Source organism: Poecile atricapillus, chromosome 12 (assembly GCF_030490865.1).
Source record: "Poecile atricapillus isolate bPoeAtr1 chromosome 12, bPoeAtr1.hap1, whole genome shotgun sequence".
Taxonomy (NCBI): domain Eukaryota; kingdom Metazoa; phylum Chordata; class Aves; order Passeriformes; family Paridae; genus Poecile; species Poecile atricapillus.
In genome coordinates this window covers 12,098,994-12,118,300 of record NC_081260.1, presented here as the reverse complement: position 1 = coordinate 12,118,300, position 19,307 = coordinate 12,098,994, and the positions used below count along the sequence as shown (strand labels likewise).

At 49.5% G+C, this 19,307-nt stretch overlaps 1 protein-coding gene across 3 annotated transcripts in view; it reads left to right on the top strand.

Moving 5' to 3' along the window:
• Positions 1-7,608: 7,608 nt before the first annotated feature.
• The window catches only part of DOCK11 (dedicator of cytokinesis 11), an 80,304-nt gene continuing 68,605 nt past the window's right edge, over positions 7,609-19,307 (top strand). For all 3 annotated transcript variants that reach the window (XM_058847665.1, XM_058847666.1, XM_058847664.1), the window contains exon 1: positions 7,609-7,814. In XM_058847665.1, the coding sequence (XP_058703648.1) occupies positions 7,713-7,814 (102 nt within the window). In that variant the 5' untranslated portion in view covers positions 7,609-7,712. The remainder of the gene's footprint in view (positions 7,815-19,307) is intronic.

Below are 19,307 nucleotides of genomic sequence, written 5' to 3'. Positions count from 1 at the left end.
CTGGAGTGTTTTTTCCAGGGGGCTACTTAACAACTTCTGTTAAAAAACAAAAGTTTGACATTCATGTCATCAAAATTCTGCTTACAGAACATGATTTAGAATTCCCAGGAGGCAAAGTATGGAATTGCCATTGCAGAGGGACCTTGGTGTAGGAAATGTGAATTAACCCTGTTATTCCCCAAGAACCAATAAAATGAGCTGAATGGCGTGTCACAGGTCTTTAGCACCTCATTTCTGCTGTAGCTGGCTCCTGGCAGCTGGTTCTGGCAGTGAGTGGCTGTGGGTGGAAACAAAGCTTTGTCTCTGCTACCTTTGTCTCTTTCAGAGCTGGGCACCAAGCCCAGTGCATGTACACAGGGACAAAAACAACAGATCGAGTGGCTGAATCATGCTAAAATTTGATTTCTAGATGTTGCACAAGTCATGTTTTCTGAAGTTGAAAATGGGAGGGATGTCTTTTTGCTTTTGGTTGGTGGGATTCTTTTGGGTTTTGTTTTTTAACTGAAAGCAATGCTGAACTCTGTGACTGGCATGATGCTAACACTTAAATATGAGAGCATTAGCCATAGGCATGGCAGAATCAATTCATCAGTCATGGAAGGCCACTAGGCTTTTTTTGTCTCTCATTAGCAATTTACTGAATACATGTTGGAAAATGGCTACTCTTCAAATGAGCTAAAGCAAGCCTGTGAGTGTAAGGAATGTTCAGCTGTTACCTTTTCAGGTAAACTTACCTGCTGCTTCTGGCTGGAATATCAGCAATGCAAATTTTTTTGTGTTTTATCAGTGTCTGTTTTCTAAGTGTTTTCTCTAGTTCCGTATATGATACTTTGTTTGTTTGAGAACTGCTTATAAGCACATTGCTGCTTCATTTTGTGAAAGTGGGAACACACTGGAAGGCTGTAGGGAATTGTTGACTGGTTCTGAGGACATGCTGCTGGAGTCATGGATCCATGTTCTTTATACTGATGTCTGTAGCTGCTACTTTTGCTTTCCTAGTATTTTGCTAATAGTATTGCTCTCCTGCAGCGGAGGCTTTTCAGTTCACATGGTTAGAAACTGGTGTGTGCTTTAGTGATGGTGCTTCAGGCGTTGGTGTGGAATTCTGCTCAGACTATAATGCTCAGTAAATGGAGCACAAAAAATAAGTGAAGCCAAGTGCTATGTACAGAACAACACACAAAAGGCCATTCAGAAAGGAACACGACTACTTGTTTAAGCCTGTGGGTAAATTTGTCTTTAACTGCAGTAAATGATGAGCACATGTTTAGAGCTGTGCCAGAAAGTTTGTTCTTCCACTAACCGTAACTCCTTTGGGTTTTGTAGGGTTCATGCATAAATTTAAACTTATCCTTTAGTACCCTCCTGAATAAAGGCTGATATATTATGGTGAAAACAGAACAGCTTGTTACAGAATCACATGTTACTCGGGGTCCAGGGAGTCCTCTAGAGCTCTAGTCCAATCCTCTCTGCTCACCCAGGTCAGAGCAAGTTGCACAGGCCTTTTAAGTATCTCCAGGGATGGATGGATGCTACTTTTTTCCTAGATAACCTGTCCCAGTATGTGACCAGCCTCACAGAAAGTGTTTCCTTGTTATCTTTCATTCTTCTTCCACTTACTTCCTCTGTTTGCATATCTAAATGTCCCAATGCCATTTTTGTCTTTTTAGACCTGCTGGACTTTGCTTCAATTTGTTACTATGTTCAGTTTGTGCCTATGGTTTTCAAAAGACTCTTGTTTTTATGGAAATAACTGCTCCTTCCTTTTGCTTTCTGAAAACAAATAATTAAGAGCTGTAACAAAGTCAGAAAATTTGAAAGGGTGAGAAATTAATTTATTGGCCTGTGGAGTACTTGACTTTGCAGAGCATACTGTGAAATAGATTTATTTGAGAAATGGTGACACCCCTCCCCCCTCCAATACTGTTTTCCAGTTGGCCTCACATATCTATACAAGGAAACAAACATCAGGGAGTTTTTTCTTTTGTCTTTTCACAGAGTTGTTGTGAAAAATACTGGGCTGAGACCAGGCTGCAATGGCATTTTGACCTAAGGGGGGATGTCCAACAGCTGTGTGTATCCACTTGTCAATTGCTGTATTCTTTGTCCAAGCTCGAGAGCTGCTCATGGCAGTTGTGTGAGATGTTAATAATCCTCTAGTGTGGCACTTACTGTAAATGATCTTTACAGCCTTCAAGCAGAGGAAGATAAATAGGGGAGTGCTCATAAGTTGGATGTAACTGTGCTACAGTAGAGCTCTACAGCTTAAACCCAACCTTGTGCTTCCCTCCCATTGCTCCCATCTGATCAGTTTTACTGCAGGATGCAGAAGAGAGGGGCAGCAGCTCCAGGGCATCATCACTGCAGTGCTGGGCTCCCCAGTACACAGAGAGACAAGGATGTGCTGGAGAGAGTCCAGCGAAGGGCTAGTCAGGTTATGGAGAGCTGCAGAGAGAGCTCTGTTCACCCTGCAGAAGAGCCATCCCAGAGGGATCGTGCCATCTGTAAAAATTCCTGACCAGGTAAATGTTGGAGACTTCCTGGTGGCATCCAGTGGAAAGACAAGTGGCCATGGGCACAAATGACATAGAGGCAATTCCTATGTTTTAATAAACATTTAAAAATGGTTGGGTTGTTTTTTATGTTTCCTGACAGAGTAGTAAAACGCTAGAACAGATTCAAACATCTGCTGCTTGAGGTATTCCAAATTTCCCAGAGGTTGTTCTTGCCCTTTCTCCCTGGGGTTAGGGGTGGAGCCTGCAGGGGCAGTGAGGCAGCCAGGGCAGTGCTGTCACTGGTGTGTGTGAGCACATTTGTGATGTGCTGCTGCAGGCAGCAGCTCTGCAGTTGCTGTCAGGGCTCTCCACCTCTATGGTAAGACCAGTGCTGGCCCTCACCAACAACCACGTCTTGACCTCTCTCCCTTCCAGTGTCTGGGTGTGCAGAATACATGGAGTGAGGAAGTTTTATCTGTGCTCAGTTCTCTGTGTCAGAAAAAAAAAGCTACATACGAAAAATTAAGAAGAGGGGATTTAGAGACAGCTGGAATTGCTATTAATCTTTATAGTTCTGTACCTGAAAATAGTTGATGCTGGGTGTTTCAGAAGCAGCATCTTGGTCAAATTTTCTTAAATCAGATACAATGAAGTTACCTTATTTTTCAGGAGGTAAACTTTGGGAGAACTTTTAAATACAAAATACAAAAATCTGGTGACTGCTGGGTCAGTATTGTCTCTTTAACGCTGTGCTAAGGACAGCCTGGGACATCACATGAATTGACCATTATTGGTGGTGCCTCTTAGTGCTACTTCACTGACCCTTTGTGCAAGGAGGAGCTTACCCAGGGTCCCTGCAAACCCTTGTATGCTCTTCCAGGAAGCTGGATGCTGATGGGAACTGCCAGCATGGACCTGCAGCTGCCGTGACTTCCACTCCCAGGAGCTGGAGGAGGTGAACAAGGAGTACAGCAGCCCTGGCACGAAGGGCAGCAGTGTGTGCTCCTGCAGAGCTGACTGCTTACCCGGAGGGTGCCCTTCTGGGAAAAGCAATGATTTGGCACTCCTCCCATCCCCAGGAGCTGTGGCTGTGCCATCCAGGCACGAGTCAGCAGAGGGCAGCCCTTTAACGCCAGGACTTTGCAGCCTAAGGAGCAGTTTCTTGGTGCACTGCTGGAGCAGCTGCCCTTCACAGGCCTGGAGAAGCGAACAAGCGGCTGCTTAATGACACTGACACCTCCAGCCATGGGCACAGGGCATGTGGCTCCCAGAGAGGAACAGCCAGCTGTGGTGTCTGGCCAGCTGCTCTTGCCATACCTAGCCTTGCACAGTGTTTGTATCTCCTGACACTTCCCAGGTTTCCCCTGAGCACAGCAGTGCTGGCTGCATGTGCAGCTGAGGAGGGATGTCTGATCAAGATACCAAAGCACTTCATTTGTCCCTTGCTTTGGCAGAAGGCACAAGCTGCACACAAATTGTTGCTTAAGGAGTTTGTCATGTGTGAACCTGGGGCAGGATTTGCCTTGGCTTTGCTATCAAGAAGGGTCAGTGTGCAGATGTCATTCTAAGGCCACTTACTGGTTTGTCTGTTTGTTTGTTTGTAATTTTGAAGTACTTGAAATGCATTCAAACATCACAGCTGTATCTCACAGGAATTTTGAAGCTGGGAAATGGAAGATATAATGGTGTTCGTAATCCTCCTCCTGCCCAGCAAAAAAAACCACATCTGGATCTGGGTTCCCTGCAGGAATGCAGGACACTCCCCAATGCAGTGAAACACTTGGTTAATCACCTGCTTAAATTAACCACATAGGTAAGTGTTTTTCTGGGACAGGCTCATGTGCAGGTGATAGAAAGACCCACAAATAGCCATTGAAAACAGTGAAAAACAGGATTATTGGCTGATAATTAAGTGCCTTTTATCTTGGATGGCTTGAGAAATTAAATCTAAGCCTACCACTTACCCTTCAGCACCTTTGGGAGGCTTGTGGAGGGGTCCCCTATATGTGGTTCCAGACCATATGTCAGCATCAGCTGCACTGACAGATATTTGTAAAAAAAAATAAATATATATATATATATATATATTCTTCCTTAGTGCATCTTCTGTGCTATAGTGCTACTGCTAAGTGGGAAGGATACCACTATCAGTCTAATATGATGTCGTCTGCAAATTTTCTCTTCATGTAGTCACAGTGCTGTCCAACAGAGCTGGGGAGGAGGTGTGGCAGGAGTGCTGTCCAGGTTGGCTGCACCTTCCAGCATGTATCCTCACTGGGAATTCCAAGCTGCTGCTGCTGCTCACCCTCTGATCAGTCAGGCAGGTGTGGGATCAACATGACATTGGGGCCTGCAGTCTCAACAAAAAGACAAAGAGATAAAAATGGCAGCACATTTCAATCTGTGAGTTCCCCATGGCTGACTGAATTGGAGAAAGAAATTGAGATTGGTAAGAAATTGGTTATATTTGGTTATGAGGCAGTGCAACTCCTCAGCACTTCTAGAATGCCCCTGCGTGTCCTTGGGTGCCTTTCTTATGCTGATAAACCATTACTGGCCTTTTTTCCCTGTGAAAAAGGAGATGAAAAGTACAGTCCTTGCAGGGCTGGGTTTGTCTGTAACAGCAGTGCTGTGGCTGCTGTTGTCTTGCCTTAACACTTTTTGTGCTTGAAACTCTTACTCTGATGTTTAGTCTGCCCAAGAGGGAGTCACAGTTTTCTGCAGGTTGTTTTCACATGAAGGATGTGGCCTTCCCTTTGCTTTTATTTTCCTTTTCATGCTTTGCTTCAAAAAAACAGCCTCACTGTTCACTGGTGTTCCCTGGCTGCTGAGCTCAGGTCAGTGCGATGCTGATGGGCAGCTCTTCAGATGCTGGTGCCAAACCAGGCTCATAATCTTGGTAGGAGCCTTTTGCTTCTGCCTGGATAAGAAATGGAGTGTGTGCTTTAGGGAGGGTTTTATTTCTTGTCAGGTGACCATCACAGCACTCTCTTCCCTGGACAAACACTCTGGTTCTCAGAAGCTGTTCCTAATGTAGCAAACAGAAGGCAGAAGTGGTTCTGCCACAGGTGTTGACCCCAGTCTCTGGTGTGGGCTCTCCTGCAGCCCCCTCTGAGGAACCACAGGGGCCAGGGGCTCTCCCCAGCAGCCAGGATGAGCGGGGCTACCCTCACTCTGTGGCAAGCATCGTTGTGTCACCTGTCCTTTTGTGGCCAGGTGAAGGAGACCTAATCATTTTATTTGTCAGTTCACTGCAGGGGAGTTGCTGGAGCTGTTCTGTGAGGATTTGAAGTGGTTGATAAAATCTCTGCAAGAACGTTCATGGGTGTGGGGATGAGGAAGTGAACCTCACTGTGCCGCTGCTGGAAATGTGCACCCCCTTGCTTTTCATTTAACTTAGCTTTAGAAAAGCTTCATGTTTGTGAAAATTCAGATTCTTTAACTCGTCAACTTTTTCTATCCCGCATCTAATAGATATTTGATAATTAAAAATAAAATGTCAGATTTTTTTTGCCTCTGATGTAAAAAAAAAAAGAGCAATGTTTCACATGAAATGGTGACTGCTGCCCCTTCAGTGAACTGCTGAAAAACAGAACAATAACTGGCTTGCATGCTTTAGGAGTCACAAATAACATTTCAAATGGTTTGGATCATAATGGCTGTATTCATTACCCTCTACAGATTGGCTCTCATAATCAAAACTATTTCTCTGTATGTTGTGTGACTTGTGGCATGCCTATAATTCCAGTGAGATCCTTGTAGATAGTATTTAATCAATCATATGGCACAATGTGTGTAAATGCCTATGACTATATGGCAACTCCATTCACTTTAGTATCTTGCTGTGAAGACACAACACACAAAATAAGTAAAAAAAAAAAAAAGGCTTTAATGAACAAAACAAAGGCTCTCTACTGTAATTTCAAAATCACCACCCCTCAAAGAAGTGCACAATGACAAAGTAACGAGGAGTAAGAGTTGAAGCCTAAGGAACCTTCTTTTCATATCCTTACTTCTTGGTTTTGCAGCTGGGCAAGCAAATGTGATCATGGCCTCTGTAATCAAAGCACTTCCCAATAGCAAAATCTATAGGTTGGATATTTTCTCATTTAATCCCAGCTCAGCTGCACACAGCTGTTCCTTCCCTTCCCCCCAGTGGGATGTGGGGGAAAATCAGAATGGAATAAATGAGGAAACTAAATACAGTTTAATAAGTAAAGCAAAAGTCACTCACACAGGCAAAGCAAAACAAGGAATTAATCCACGACTTCCCAGGGCAAACAGGTGTTCAGCCATCCCCAGGACAGCAGAGCTCCCTCATGAGTAATGGTGACTTGGGAAGACAGTCTGAATGTCCCCACTCCCTTCTTCTGACCCAGCTTTATACCAGTCTGATTCCACAGGGTGTGGGATGTCCCTCGGCTCAGCTGGGGTGAGCTATCCTGACTGTGTCCCCTCCCAGCTCCTTGTTGCACCCCCAGCAATTTTGGGACGGGGTGAGGAGCAGAAATGCTCTTGCCTTCATTCTGTGTCAACGCTGCTCAGCGGTAAGGAAAACATCCCTAATCAACACAGTTTCCAGCACAAATCCAAAACACAGCCCGCTACCGTGGAGAAAAATAAATTTAACACAACCCCAACCAGCACAGAGATGCTCAGTAGAAAAGTCTTGTCCTGGATCCAGCTTAGCCTTGCAGGAACAGCCGGTAGGGCAGGGAGATCACCATCCCGAGCGGACTCGTGCCCCACTCGCAGCGAGTGATGTCGTTCTAAAGGTCCGGCGCCTTCAGCCGGCGGCTGCTGCCCCCGGCCGAGCCCCGGCACGCCGTGCCCCCGCTGGCCGAGCGGCCGCCGCACCCCCGGAGCCCCAGGGCGAACACGGCCGCGTGTGTCCGTGTGCCGTGTCCGTGTGCCGTGTCCGTGTGTCCGTGTGCCGTGTCCGTGTCCGTGTGTCCGTGTGCCGTGTCTGTGTGCCGTGTCCGTGTCCGTGTGTCCGTGTCCGTGTGCCGTGTCCGTGTCCGTGTCCCGTGTCCGTGTGCCGGGCGGGGTGCGGCACCTGCGGCGGGGACAAAGCGGGGCCGGGCGGGGCGAGCGGGGACCCCCGGCCCCGCCCCGCGGCTCCGCCCGCCCCGGCCCGGCCCTGCCCGCCCAGGGAGCGGCGAGCGAGCGCCCGGGGGAGGCTGAGGCTCGGCTCGGCGCGGCGCGGATCATGTCGCCATGTCGGAAGTGAGGAAGTTCACCAAGCGGCTCAGCAAGCCGGGCACGGCGGCCGAGCTGCGGCAGAGCGTCTCGGAGGCGGTGCGCAGCTCCTTCGTCCTGGTGAGCGCGGGCAGCGCCCGGGAGGGGCCGCGCCCGGTCCCGCTCGGCGATGGGCGGCAGCGGGAGGAGCCCGGCAGCGCCGGGAAGGGGCAGAGTCGGGCAGGGGATGCGCCGAGAGCGGGGAGAGGAAGGGGCTGGAGAGGGCCTGGAGAAAGGGCAGAGCTGGGTCGGGGCTTGGCAGAACGGGGGATGCGCAGGGCGCGGCGGGGCAGGATTTGGGAGACGCTGGGCGATGGGATGAGGAGGGCGCGGCTGGGCAAGGCAGGGGATGGGAATCTCTCTTTGGGATCCCCTCCGTGTGTGCTGTGCCGGCCGCCCCACCTGCCTCAGCCGCCCCTCTGAGCGCTCGGAGCCGAGAGCACCGCGGGGAAGCGGCGCTCGGTGCCGGGGTGCGCTGTGCTGGGGGCGGCAGCGGCAATTAACGGGAGCCTGCGAGTGCGGGGCGCCGAGCAAACAGGTAACGGAGAAACACGGTGCAGACAGCCTGAAACCGGCACATGGATAGGGCAGGACTGAAGGGCACAACCTGGCAAGGTGGGAGGCACAGGCGCTGTGTAAGCCCGATATATCCCGGGAATCGCTCTCCGGTGTCTGGGGTGAAAGTGACGTGCGTTCTCAGATGCGTTTCATCCCCGGCATGTGGGATGCTGCAGCAGGTTGTCTTTGTTGTGCTCACAGCTGTGCAAACGGTAGTGTTGAGCCCTGGGAGGATGCCGGGGTCAGCTCACAGCTTCCCGGAGCTTTGTTGGATGTGTTTCGCTGCTGCTCATTGAATTACTCTAGCGTGTAATCAACTTTGACCTTGACTTTGATGGAAGAAAGGTTAGGCAATGGGATATGCAGAAAGTGCACTACAAGTTCAGCAAATAATTCCTGGTAGTTCTCTACTATTAGATTGAATGGCATGTGCTGTTAAATAAATACAGAGGTTTGAACATTTCTTTTAAAAATTGAATTTTCTTGTAAATTTACAGATTTCTAAGCCTGAAAAAAAGCCGTGGTGATAATCCAGCCTGATTTCCTTGTGCTAGTTTTGCTTCTTAAGTGCAGTTGTTTGGAAATCCTTACGGACTTCCACGTGATTTGCTTTCCCTCTTTCACCAACAATACTCAGGGACAAAGGCTTTGTACAAGCTGATGGAACTTTTCATTAAAAATAATGGACCAGAAGAGCTTTGGTATCCTACAGGCAAAAGGTTATATAGAGCCTGTGTCAGGTTCCTTCTCTCAGAAGGGGAAGGGATGGGTGGAACTGCAGATGAAAATAAATAAAACCTTGACAGGAACCCAAAGGAGCTGTCAGAGTCTGTCAGGCAGCCACTCTTTCTCTGATCCTCTCTAGGGTTTCATTACCCATGCTGTCCCTGCCAACTCCTCTCTCTTTCTGGCAGCCATATCCCCAGAGCTGCTGTGCTGCCTCGTGTGTTTGCAGCCAAGCACCCGAGGAGGGTGAGGGCAGGTGTTTCTGATCCCTAGGTCCTGGCAGAGTTTCCTGCTTTCAGCAGTTCAGCAGCAGTGGATAAATCCCAGCACTTCTGCATCACTAGGAAGAGCCATAAGACACTGCAGTGATCAGGGAGTGGGGAAGGAGGTGGCACAAGCTTCTAGGACTGTCTCAGATGGCATTTTGACCTTCCTCACTGATTAAGGATGAGGTTAGCTCCAGCAAAAAGCTGGCTCCCCTCTATCTATTAGCTCATCTTTGCAAGGAAGGAATGTCTGTGCACTGGGGTGCTGGCTGTTGGGAGGGTGCAGAGGGGATCCTGGGAAATGATGGTGGGGAGTGCTGGAGCGAGGGTGAGACTGAGAAGTCATAGTTTCTGATCCTGTTCCCAAGGTGAGTCTCAGTTTGGTGCTGGGCAGCTGCAGAGAATTGTGTGAGCACCTCCCCATCCCTCCCACCCTCTCCTTGCCACAGCCAGTGTGGGCAGGTGGAAGGGCCCAGCATCAGGACTGTGATCCTGGCTGTGCCTCACCCCGGGGCAGTGCTGAGCTCAGGGGTGCCTCTGGGAAGCAGGAGGTGGCCAGTGGATACACGGGGAGTAGGAGTTGGCATTTGATAACTTGATGGAGCAGATTGGCAGTAAGTGATGCACTGTGTCCCAGGGTGTCAGGAACTGGGACTTTCTGAAGCCAGCTGGAGTTGCACTGGAGCCTTTGCCTGGCAGGATCCCATCCTCTTCCTGCATCCTGGACACAGCAGGTGATGTTGAGTCAATAAAAATTATGTGACTAGTTTAATACTTCCTCGGTCATCTTGTCAAGTGCCTTGGCTGTCTGCTTGCCTTGGGGCACTTGTAGCTGAAAGCACAGGTATCTCTGGTGGTGAGCACGAAGGAGATGAGGGGTGGTGAGCAGAGCTGATGCTGCAGGTACCAGAGCACACACCATCATCACCAGGACGATTGGGCACCATGGTGCTCTTTCAGTGTGTTGGTTGAACTCAGCACTTTTCAGGGCACTCCTCGAGACAAGGAGCTGTCTGGAGTAAGAAGCTGTTTGTAGTCAGTGAATGAAATGCTCATAAATGAAAACATCTCAGTGAGGAAAGCTTTTAATGTCATGGAAGTGGTCAGCTTGTCCAGAGCCACAATTTGTGAGTTAAAGGAGGTGTCTCTCTAGCCAGCAGCGCTGTGTCCAGCCCGAGGGAGTCTGATGTCTGGTACAGAGTGCTTACAAAGCTGCTGTCTTGCAGGTGCAGTGAAGCCCATGCCATCTTTTTTCTGTTCCTGGTTTTTGATGTATGCCTGTCTAGTGCAAGGAGAATATTTCCGTTGTTGACATTAGCAGGGCTTTGCTCCTTTGTGCTTGTGAAAGGGAAGCATTGGTTATGGAGGTGGTTGGCAGTGAGGGGAGGTTGTCCCTTTCCAAGGTGTCCTGGAGTGCCTGTGTCCACACACTGCCCTTTGGACCAGCTGCTAGGATGCAGTCAGTGCTGCTCCTGTCAGGGTTTTTACAGCAGAGCTGTAACCTGGAGCTGCAGCAGTGGCAGTGAGCACAGGCTGTGGGAAGCACGGGGAAGGATGAGGTGCAGTTCACTTGGGGCTCTTGTTCCCTCTTACTCTGCTGCTGTTCCCAGCATCCTGGCCATCATTCTGGCCTTGCATCTCGTTGACAGACAGGCTGTGTAGGGGAATAGTTCAGCAGGAATCCCTTGAAAGCAGGCACAGCCCTGCAGAGCAGCGTTGGGTGTGCCGGGGTGCCGCAGGCAGCCGCGCGCTGTGGGAACCCCGCTTCTCTCTGTGCTCTTTTCTTCGAGAGGCTGCAGGGCAGATCGTATCAATTTCAGCTTCCAATGGTCCCTGATGTGTGCTACTGATTACAACTGGGGATGAAGTTATGGCAGGCTAACTGATAAATTATGTCACTGTTTAAATAAACAGACAAATATAGTGGAAGTGTTTGTTGGCAGGTGGGATAAATGACACATTTGAAAGATAAAGGGAAATGTCAAGATTAGGTAAAAGAAAGGAGCAGTCAAAGCCCAAGTGTGATAACTTAAACTATTCTTAACCGAAAGATGACCTGCAGCTTAAACCTTGGGGCACCAACAGTAAAATACTGTGTTAGAAGTGCAACTTCAGAGCCCAAGTGCTGATGATACCCAGGAGAGGCATCTGGGCTGCAGCTGAAAGACAGCAGCCAGGCACCTTTGGCAGTGGATGGAGATGGGTGATTTTGGCTCAGACCTTCAGTACAATCTCCCTCCTCCCCTCCTCTGATGTTGCTGAGTAATAGTGAGGAAGTTGAGCAGGAGAGCCCTGCTCGGAGGCACTGGCTGCTGTGGGAGCTGGGCACTTGCAAGGCTCAGGCACATGCCAGCAGGATGCACACGTGTGCTCAGGTGTGCCTTGCTCTGATGGAAGTGCCTGTGCACCTCTCCTTCACCCCATGGAGAGCAGTGGGGTGTGGTGGAGTCGAGCAGTTTAAGGGCACACGTGTGTGAGTGAGATCCTGGGTCTTGTGACACTGCCAGGACAACAGCAAAGGCTCTTCCTTCTGCCCAGGGATCCAAATCAGCTGCACATGTTTGGGTGGACGTGAGGCCAAAGTTGAGAGACACCCTGTGCCCGCCCTGTCTCTTTGGGATGTGCTCAGCAGCGCTGGGGCCCTGCAAGGAGGGGGGGCTGTGTCTCAACCCACGCACAGGTTTTCCAGAAGTGTCGTTCTCTGTGTCGTGACAGAGAAATTAAAAGTGTGGGAGGCACGAGATCAGAGCAGCAAGCACTTGACAAAACACAGATGATGCATTTTCCCACAGTGCTGCCAAACCCAGTCATCTGGTGGCAATTTTATGTCTCGCACAATTGCTCTGATTTTCTTTAGATCATTTCTATACAGTTTAACTGAAGATGCATTTACTGCTTTGCCATGAAAATTTTAGAAAGGGTGCAGAGCCAGAATATCTTATCTGAGAAGGAGCAGCTGCAAAGGATTTTCTCTGGGTCAGCCAGGCAGGGGGAGCATCTCTGGGTCCCCCCAGGGCAGAGCTTGGTGCCCCAGCAATGGCAGTGCGAGAGAACATCTGCTTACAAACAATTGTGTGGATCCTTGCCGTGCAGAGGTATTCAGAGCAAGTGTCTGCTCTCTGTGTTATGTGGTGCTGTGGGATGTGCTCCCTGAAAGCTCTCTGTGAGAGGATGGGCAGCATGCCAGGAGGAGATGGGTTTTGTTTGATCCTGGCTGGGCTGGGCTCCTATGGGTGGCTCAGTTTCAGTGAGACACAAAAAGGAGATATGAAGCTCCTTAATGTGATACTAAAAAGATTTTGACTGGAGGCAAAAAGGCATTTTGTTCTTTCTGTGGGTTTTTTTTTTTTAGCTTAAACTATATTATTGGTGTCTCAATTTATGCTCATGCAGAATAAATCAGCTTTCTGCATAGAATCCTCCTTTAATAAGCTAAATTCACTTTGATCAATGTGAAGCCTGTTTATATGCAGTGTTTGTAGTGATCTTGGCGCTCAAGAGAGACAGAATATATGCATGTTCCCCCTGGGAGTAGTCAACATGCTGTGTTTGCACATTTTACATAGAAAAACAGACATATATGAGGCATGGGAGGAAATTCTGCCCCTGAGTAAGTGGGTGGGAGTTTGGCTGTTGGTTTAACCTGGGCAGGATTTGCCTGCTGTGCCTGGGTGCCTCCAGAGCTGGCCCTGGTGCCTCCTGTGGAAGTGTTTGTGGAGACAATGTTGTTCATGGGGGCTTATTCAAGAAAACACTTAAAAGTATTCTTAGAACTAATCACGTGCTGTCCTGAACCAGGGCTCCTGTGCCTTGAGGGGCTGGATTTAGCCCAGAGCTGGGCCTGGGCAGTGTGTGCCAGGGAAGTTCCAGTTTGCTCCTGCATAAGCACCCACCAGTTGTGGAGTGGATGAAGGGCAGGGCTTGATGGAGAGGAGCAAGGCTCCAAGTACACTCTGCAGCTATGTGGGGACAAATCTCTGGCATATTTCCTACTGATACCCAGTCCTTAAGAGCTGGAGCCATTTCTTGCTCCTCTATGAGTGCCTGTGTGCTGAGGTGTGACTGTTACAGGATGGACAGTCAGTGTCTCCAGTTCTCAAGGGGTTTGGAAGCTTTTAATGGGCACAAAATCTTATCCTTCCCAAGGCATCGTTGAAATGTTTATGTCCTCCTGCGTGTTATAGGAAAGCTCTAGGAAGAGAACAAAGCATCCAGCCCTGACATGTGCTTATCTCTTACCACGTTGTGCTAGCTGGGGTTTTAGCACTCACTGGGCAAGGTTGAGAGTGGTTTGTTCTGAGGACAATGTCATGGAAATGCAGTGTCCCTGCATTGACAGCATCTGCCCCAGCCCACCACCATCAGTGCGGTGGGACGCCTGGAACAGATGGTTGTGGTGGTGCCAGCACTGTGGCTGGGATTTGTGCACTCAATCCAGTGAGGGGATGGCTCCTGGGCTTTGTTTCAGCCTGTTCTGGTATCTGGAGATATTTGCAGGTATCTCCCCCACCACCAGGAGCATTTGAAGCAGGACTACCTGCTGTAGTGTGTAGTGTAGCAGCGTTTTCTGTATGCAGCTGGGTGGCTCTTTCATCATTTCACTTAGCCCTCTGTAGGCTGATTTATTATCTCTAATGGTGCAAAATTGCACAAAGCTTTTGACATTTCCATGGCCTGAGAATGCAAGTCACGGTCACACACAGCAGCTGAACAGCAGCCAGACATGGGGTACACGTATGCTTCAGCATCCCTGGTTAATTGGCCTCCTCACTCCTGCTTTGCACAAGGAAGAAAAGAGTAGTTTCTTGTACCTTTGTGGCCATTGCTGTCATCTTAAAAATGCTGGAATATGTTTCCCTGCCACCAACTCTTTCCATCTCTTTCATTCCCTTAAAAGTACAAATCAAAGCTCTCCCTTGCTGGCTCCTCTTTCCTTCAATACAGCCCTGATTTATCTTTACAGTTTTTCCCTGCCTCCTGCTGCTTCTCTAATGGGGTTAGGGCTGCTTGTTCCTGACCCCTTTCTCACCCCTCTCTCTCGCTGAAAAGCAGTTTCTTCTCTCCCCTATTAATATCTCCTGTCACAGGACTGTTCCTGGGGAGCAGTTGCATCTTGAAGGAGACTCTGTGCTGGTGCACAGCACTCCCCACTCCTTCATCCTGCCCCTGGCTCTGTGCTGGGTGACATCCCTCAGCAGCCTGGCCTCTGTCCCCTGAGCAAGGACACTGCTTGGGAGAAGCCAAGAAAAAGCCTTCTCCCCTGTGCAGTAGCTGGAGCTGGTGATGTCAGAGTGCCGTGCATTGCTCTGGAGAGCCATAGCAGCTCTCCATGCAGCTGTATTCTGGCAGTGGTCAGGAGCCTGGGATGTGGGCTGGGCTGCAGTGCCTGTGTGCAGCAGGACACATGTCCTGGAGGCAGCCAGGGCTCAGAAAGGCAGCTGGCTCCATGTCTGCCAGGGCTCTGTGTTCAGCCCCTGGGGACAGGGGGTGAGCTGGGGCTCAGGGGAGCTCTTGTGCCAGCCAGAAAGGGATGGGGAGACACAGGGACATGAGAGGCTTGGCAGGAGCTGCATTTCTGACAAGGGCAGGTAGAAGGGTCATGGTCAGGGGAGGAAAAGGGAGTCTCCATCTCTTGGAGGGAGATGATGATGCTGGCTGGGGTGGGCTGAATGCCCACAAAGCTGGTGTTCAGGAAGACAAAGCCAGCTTCCAGCAGAGAACTGCCTTCCCTGGCACTCTGGGGTTCCAGGAGAGTTGCACTGGACTCACACAGGTTGTCTTTTCCCTCTGTGCCTGGGGAACCCTAAACTCTCCCTTGTCCTGTTGCATGATGCTGGCAACTGTACAGATGTTTATATTTGGGGAAGCTTTGAGGTGCTTCTGTTGACAGCAGCATTTTGTCTCTGGGTGGGTTGAAGCCTCGAAGAGTCCATCCCTTACAGACCCCAATCACAGCATCCCCTGCCAGATGGGAGTTGCTGGGGGGAGCAGAGTTCAACTTTGCAGCCCCTTTGTACCTGTATCCAATGCCTGCAGCCTGAAGATGGAGCACAGATGAGGCTGAGACAACTTCCTGAGCTGCTGAAACCACTGATGACACGGCTGGGCTTGGCTGCTCTGCTGAGGCAGCCCAAAACTGCCCTGGGGCTTCCTGCTCTGCTCTTCCCCAGTGCTGCTCCGTGGCCTTGGACAAGTCTGTTCCTCTTGTCTGGGCTCTGTCCATGCCCCAGTGGGGCTGGGGATGTTCCCCTGCTCGCCTGGGGCTGCGGCTGCGCTGTTGGCTCAGCCCCGCATGCGAGTGGTTTCCTAAGTGAAAAACAAGAGTTTGAGACAGACAGGAAAGGGAGGGGTTTTGCCTATGTGCCATTAATTGCTTTAAGATGTTCTGGAGCTGGCTATTCTGGATTTGGATGCTAAATATAAAACTGATACTACATAAATAAATGATGAAATGCAAGTGACATCTGAAAAGTACTTTGGGATGTTCCAGTTAAGAACCTAAATAAATAACATGTATTATTGTTGTTGTAATCACTATTTTCCTTTTTTAGCATGCCTGTACTTACAGAATGTTTTGAGAAGTCCTATCTGCCAGAAATGCAGCTGTCCCATAGAAACCAGTACCCTTTTGCCAATTTCTATTAGCTCTATTATTTTCCAAGGAGAAAATCAAAGCTGTGACGTGTTTGCACATCTCTCATGCTCTGCAGCAGATGCTCAGCTGGCTGCAGGTGCTGTTTGGCTGACATAGAGCTACCCTGATCCCTCTGCTCCTTGAGGAGGAGGGCTGGATTTGAGCCAGGATGGAGCAATGCTGGCAGGGACTCACAGGACTTCAGGTGCTGTGGCAGGGGACTGGAGACTTCCTGGCAGTGTGTTCTGAGCTGTCACTGTCACACAGGAGCACTTGGTGATGCTGAGGAAGGTCAGGCGCAGGGAGCAAGGGTACTGAAAGCAATCTCACAGGCTTGTCCTAATGCACTGCCCTGTGCAGGAACAGTGCTGGATCGAGTGTGTGCTCATGCCAGACCTGGGTCATGCCCCCACTTGCCAGTGCTCTCCTGCTGACTCTGCACTTGTCCAAGGCATCACTTTTGGAGGTGATGTGTGAAGGTGAAGTACAGGTGGGCTGGAGTGGGCAGCACTGCCTTCTTGGCTGGGTCACTCACACTTGGGCTGTGAACTCCCACTGCTTCATTGCAATGCAGATGTTTTCTGAGGGCTGTTTGCTTAAGTGATTATGCAAGAATCTCAAGCTTTCAGGGGAAAAAAACAGTGTTCCTGCCTCTCCTGGCTGCAGAACTCTGCTTCAGAATGGGATCTGCTAAAGGCTGGCCACTGTGGATCCCATTTCTCAGTAAGTGGAAGGAAAATGAAGAGTCATATGCTGGTTATTCTGGCTTCCTGTAATTTCTAAACCAGCCTGAAGACACTTCAAGGCCTGAATTCATTTTATTTGACAGGCCTAATAATGTAAATGTTTGCATGTCTATGCTGACATCAACTTTTTGACTGTTTGTTCAAGCCTTCTGCAAGCTGGTGTCTCACACCAATGCTGTGTCGCTTTCAGCGCCAGCACTGTGACTGGAGACATTTACTTTCTCACTGGAAAGTGAACATTACATTGAAAAAGGAGATACCCACATTCCAGAATACCCAGAACCCAGGTTCTGGTGCCACCCATGGCCATTGGTGCAGGAGGGGAGAGGTGTAGGTCGGTGAAATGCTTTTGCACAGAGCTTGGGTGGGGTGGAGGGAAGCACAGGAGAGGGGCTGGCTTTTGCTCTGAGCTTTGGGATGGAAAGAGTGAGTCATTTCCACTGCAAATGTTTTCTTGCAGGGTGCCAGGACTGTGCACTCATCCTCTCCTTCCCCTTCACAAGACTTTTTATTTCTCTGAGGGCTCCTGAGAGGTTCAGCCACCCCCAGGCAATGCAGAGCAGGGGAAGAGTGGAGCACAGCAGCCTTGTGCTGCTGGCGCTGCATTTGGAGCTGGAGCACGGCACACTCTGCACATAACTCCTGCATGGAGATGGGAGTGGGGACTCTGACCCAGAGCCCTGTCTAGTGAGACCCTTAGCAATGATGTGTTGCTGTCCTGCTGCCCCTGGAGGGCTGAGCAGAGCCTTGCTCTGAGCTGTGTTAGTGCCTGATCACTCCCTGGCAGGCCCCTTCTCCTCACCAATTCCTTCTTCCCTTCCTGACTGCCCGTGGGGCTCCTCTCCTGTCTGCAGTGCACACCTTCTTGGCCTGCCTGACCCCATCTCCTGCCCTCACAGCTACCCTGCCCAACCTTTGCACAACTCTTGCTTCCCATGATGTGGCCCCTGCACAGATCCATCCCCAGATGGGTAAAAACCCCATCCCCCATTCTACCCTCCTCAGCACCACCTTGGGCCAGCTCCTGAGACCCTTCCCTCTCCATGCTTCCCTGCTTCTCCCCCTTCTGCTGAGCTTTTCCTCCCTTGCCATTTCACAAGATGCTTTGTGTGTTTGCATGCCCACCTTGCAGCCCATCCCTCTCACCTGTCCCAGGTGCAGCTGTGGTGTCTCAGTGTTTTGGCATCTTCAGCAGAGCCAGAATTCCTGTATGGACATTTTTCTTGTGTTTTTAAACTTTCTTCTTTCTGGTAAAAATAGTTTTGACCTGCTCATACCCAGCTTTGTCGGCTGTTTTTCATCCTTGAGGTTTTAGCATCGTGCTTCTGCTCCATCCAGCTGAGTGCTGGGTTTGCAGCTGGCTCGTGGACACAAGCTCCCCATCACCTGCTGAGAGCTGCCTCATTGCCTCCCTGCTGATTTCTTCCCAAAATGTGGCTTTGCTGAGAAGCCCACAAACCTCTTGGCATCAGCAAGGCTGCACTGTGTTGCCATATGTGCTGACTCACACTGTCTCCCTGCTTGTCCTTCCTCCCCTGATCTCTGTTCCCACCTCTTCCCTTCTCCTGGAGTTTTGAATTCAAAGTCATTGGAGCACAGACTTTATTCTGGCTTTGCAGAGGTTTATGGCAGTTCCATAAACATTGGATGGCCAAGCCCAGAGTTTATGGGTTTTCATTATTCTTTCTTATGCCCAGCAGTCTGGAATGATGACTTCTCTGTGAATCTGAGCTTTTGTAAATTGAGCTCTGTAGCCTTTCTGCAAGCTTGAGTGAGAGTGTGTAAATGGGATCAGATGGCAGTGCAGGAACTGAGGGTGGAAAAAGTGAGGAGTCACAAATGTGATACTAAAAAAAACCCAAAAAACTCTTAAAGACCACACAATTTGAGTTTGCCCTGACCTGATCTTTGAATCCCTGGCTATGGAAGAGCTTTTCTGTGGATAGAAATTGCTCAATTCCATATGTCCATATGATTTGCCAAGTGAGTTTGCTCAGTTCCCAGGCATCATTTGAATTCTCTCATGTACAGTCAGGTTTCTTGAACAAAATAAAAAAAATGGGGATTTCTCTCTGCTGTTTTTGAGGTATCCTCACATTTCCAGATTGTGCATCACAGTGGGGAGTGGTCCCTCTGCCCTGGAGTGTTGCCAGTCTCAGAAGTGATGTGATTTTAGCTGTGACAGGTGTGTCCCAAGGGTAGTTGTATGCCTCCATTTCCCCCTCTTTTAGCTTTTAATTCTCCAAATTGATTTTTCCTCTCTGTGTATTTCACCCACTTGGCCCTTTGGTATTTATTTTAAAATTTGGGCTTTTGCTTGGCTTTCCATGTAGGTGTACTACAGGGTTGCAACAGATGAGGCAGCAAATAGGCTGTAAGATGGTGGCTCAGTTTTGGGGAACAGTGTGCACTCTGAGATAATGAGATAATACATTTATATACCTACACGTGATCTGTTCTCTTCCTCCTTCTCTCCTCAGCTGCTCTAAACAACCAGCACTTCTGAACCTCATCTCATTTGTTGTCTCTTGCTGCTTTGAAATGTGGATGCACACACTGGGTAGGGCTTCATTTCTGAGGATGTGGGGAAAAGTCACATGCTGGGGGCTGCTGAAGCTGCAGGTGTTTCAGTGGAAGGCCTGGG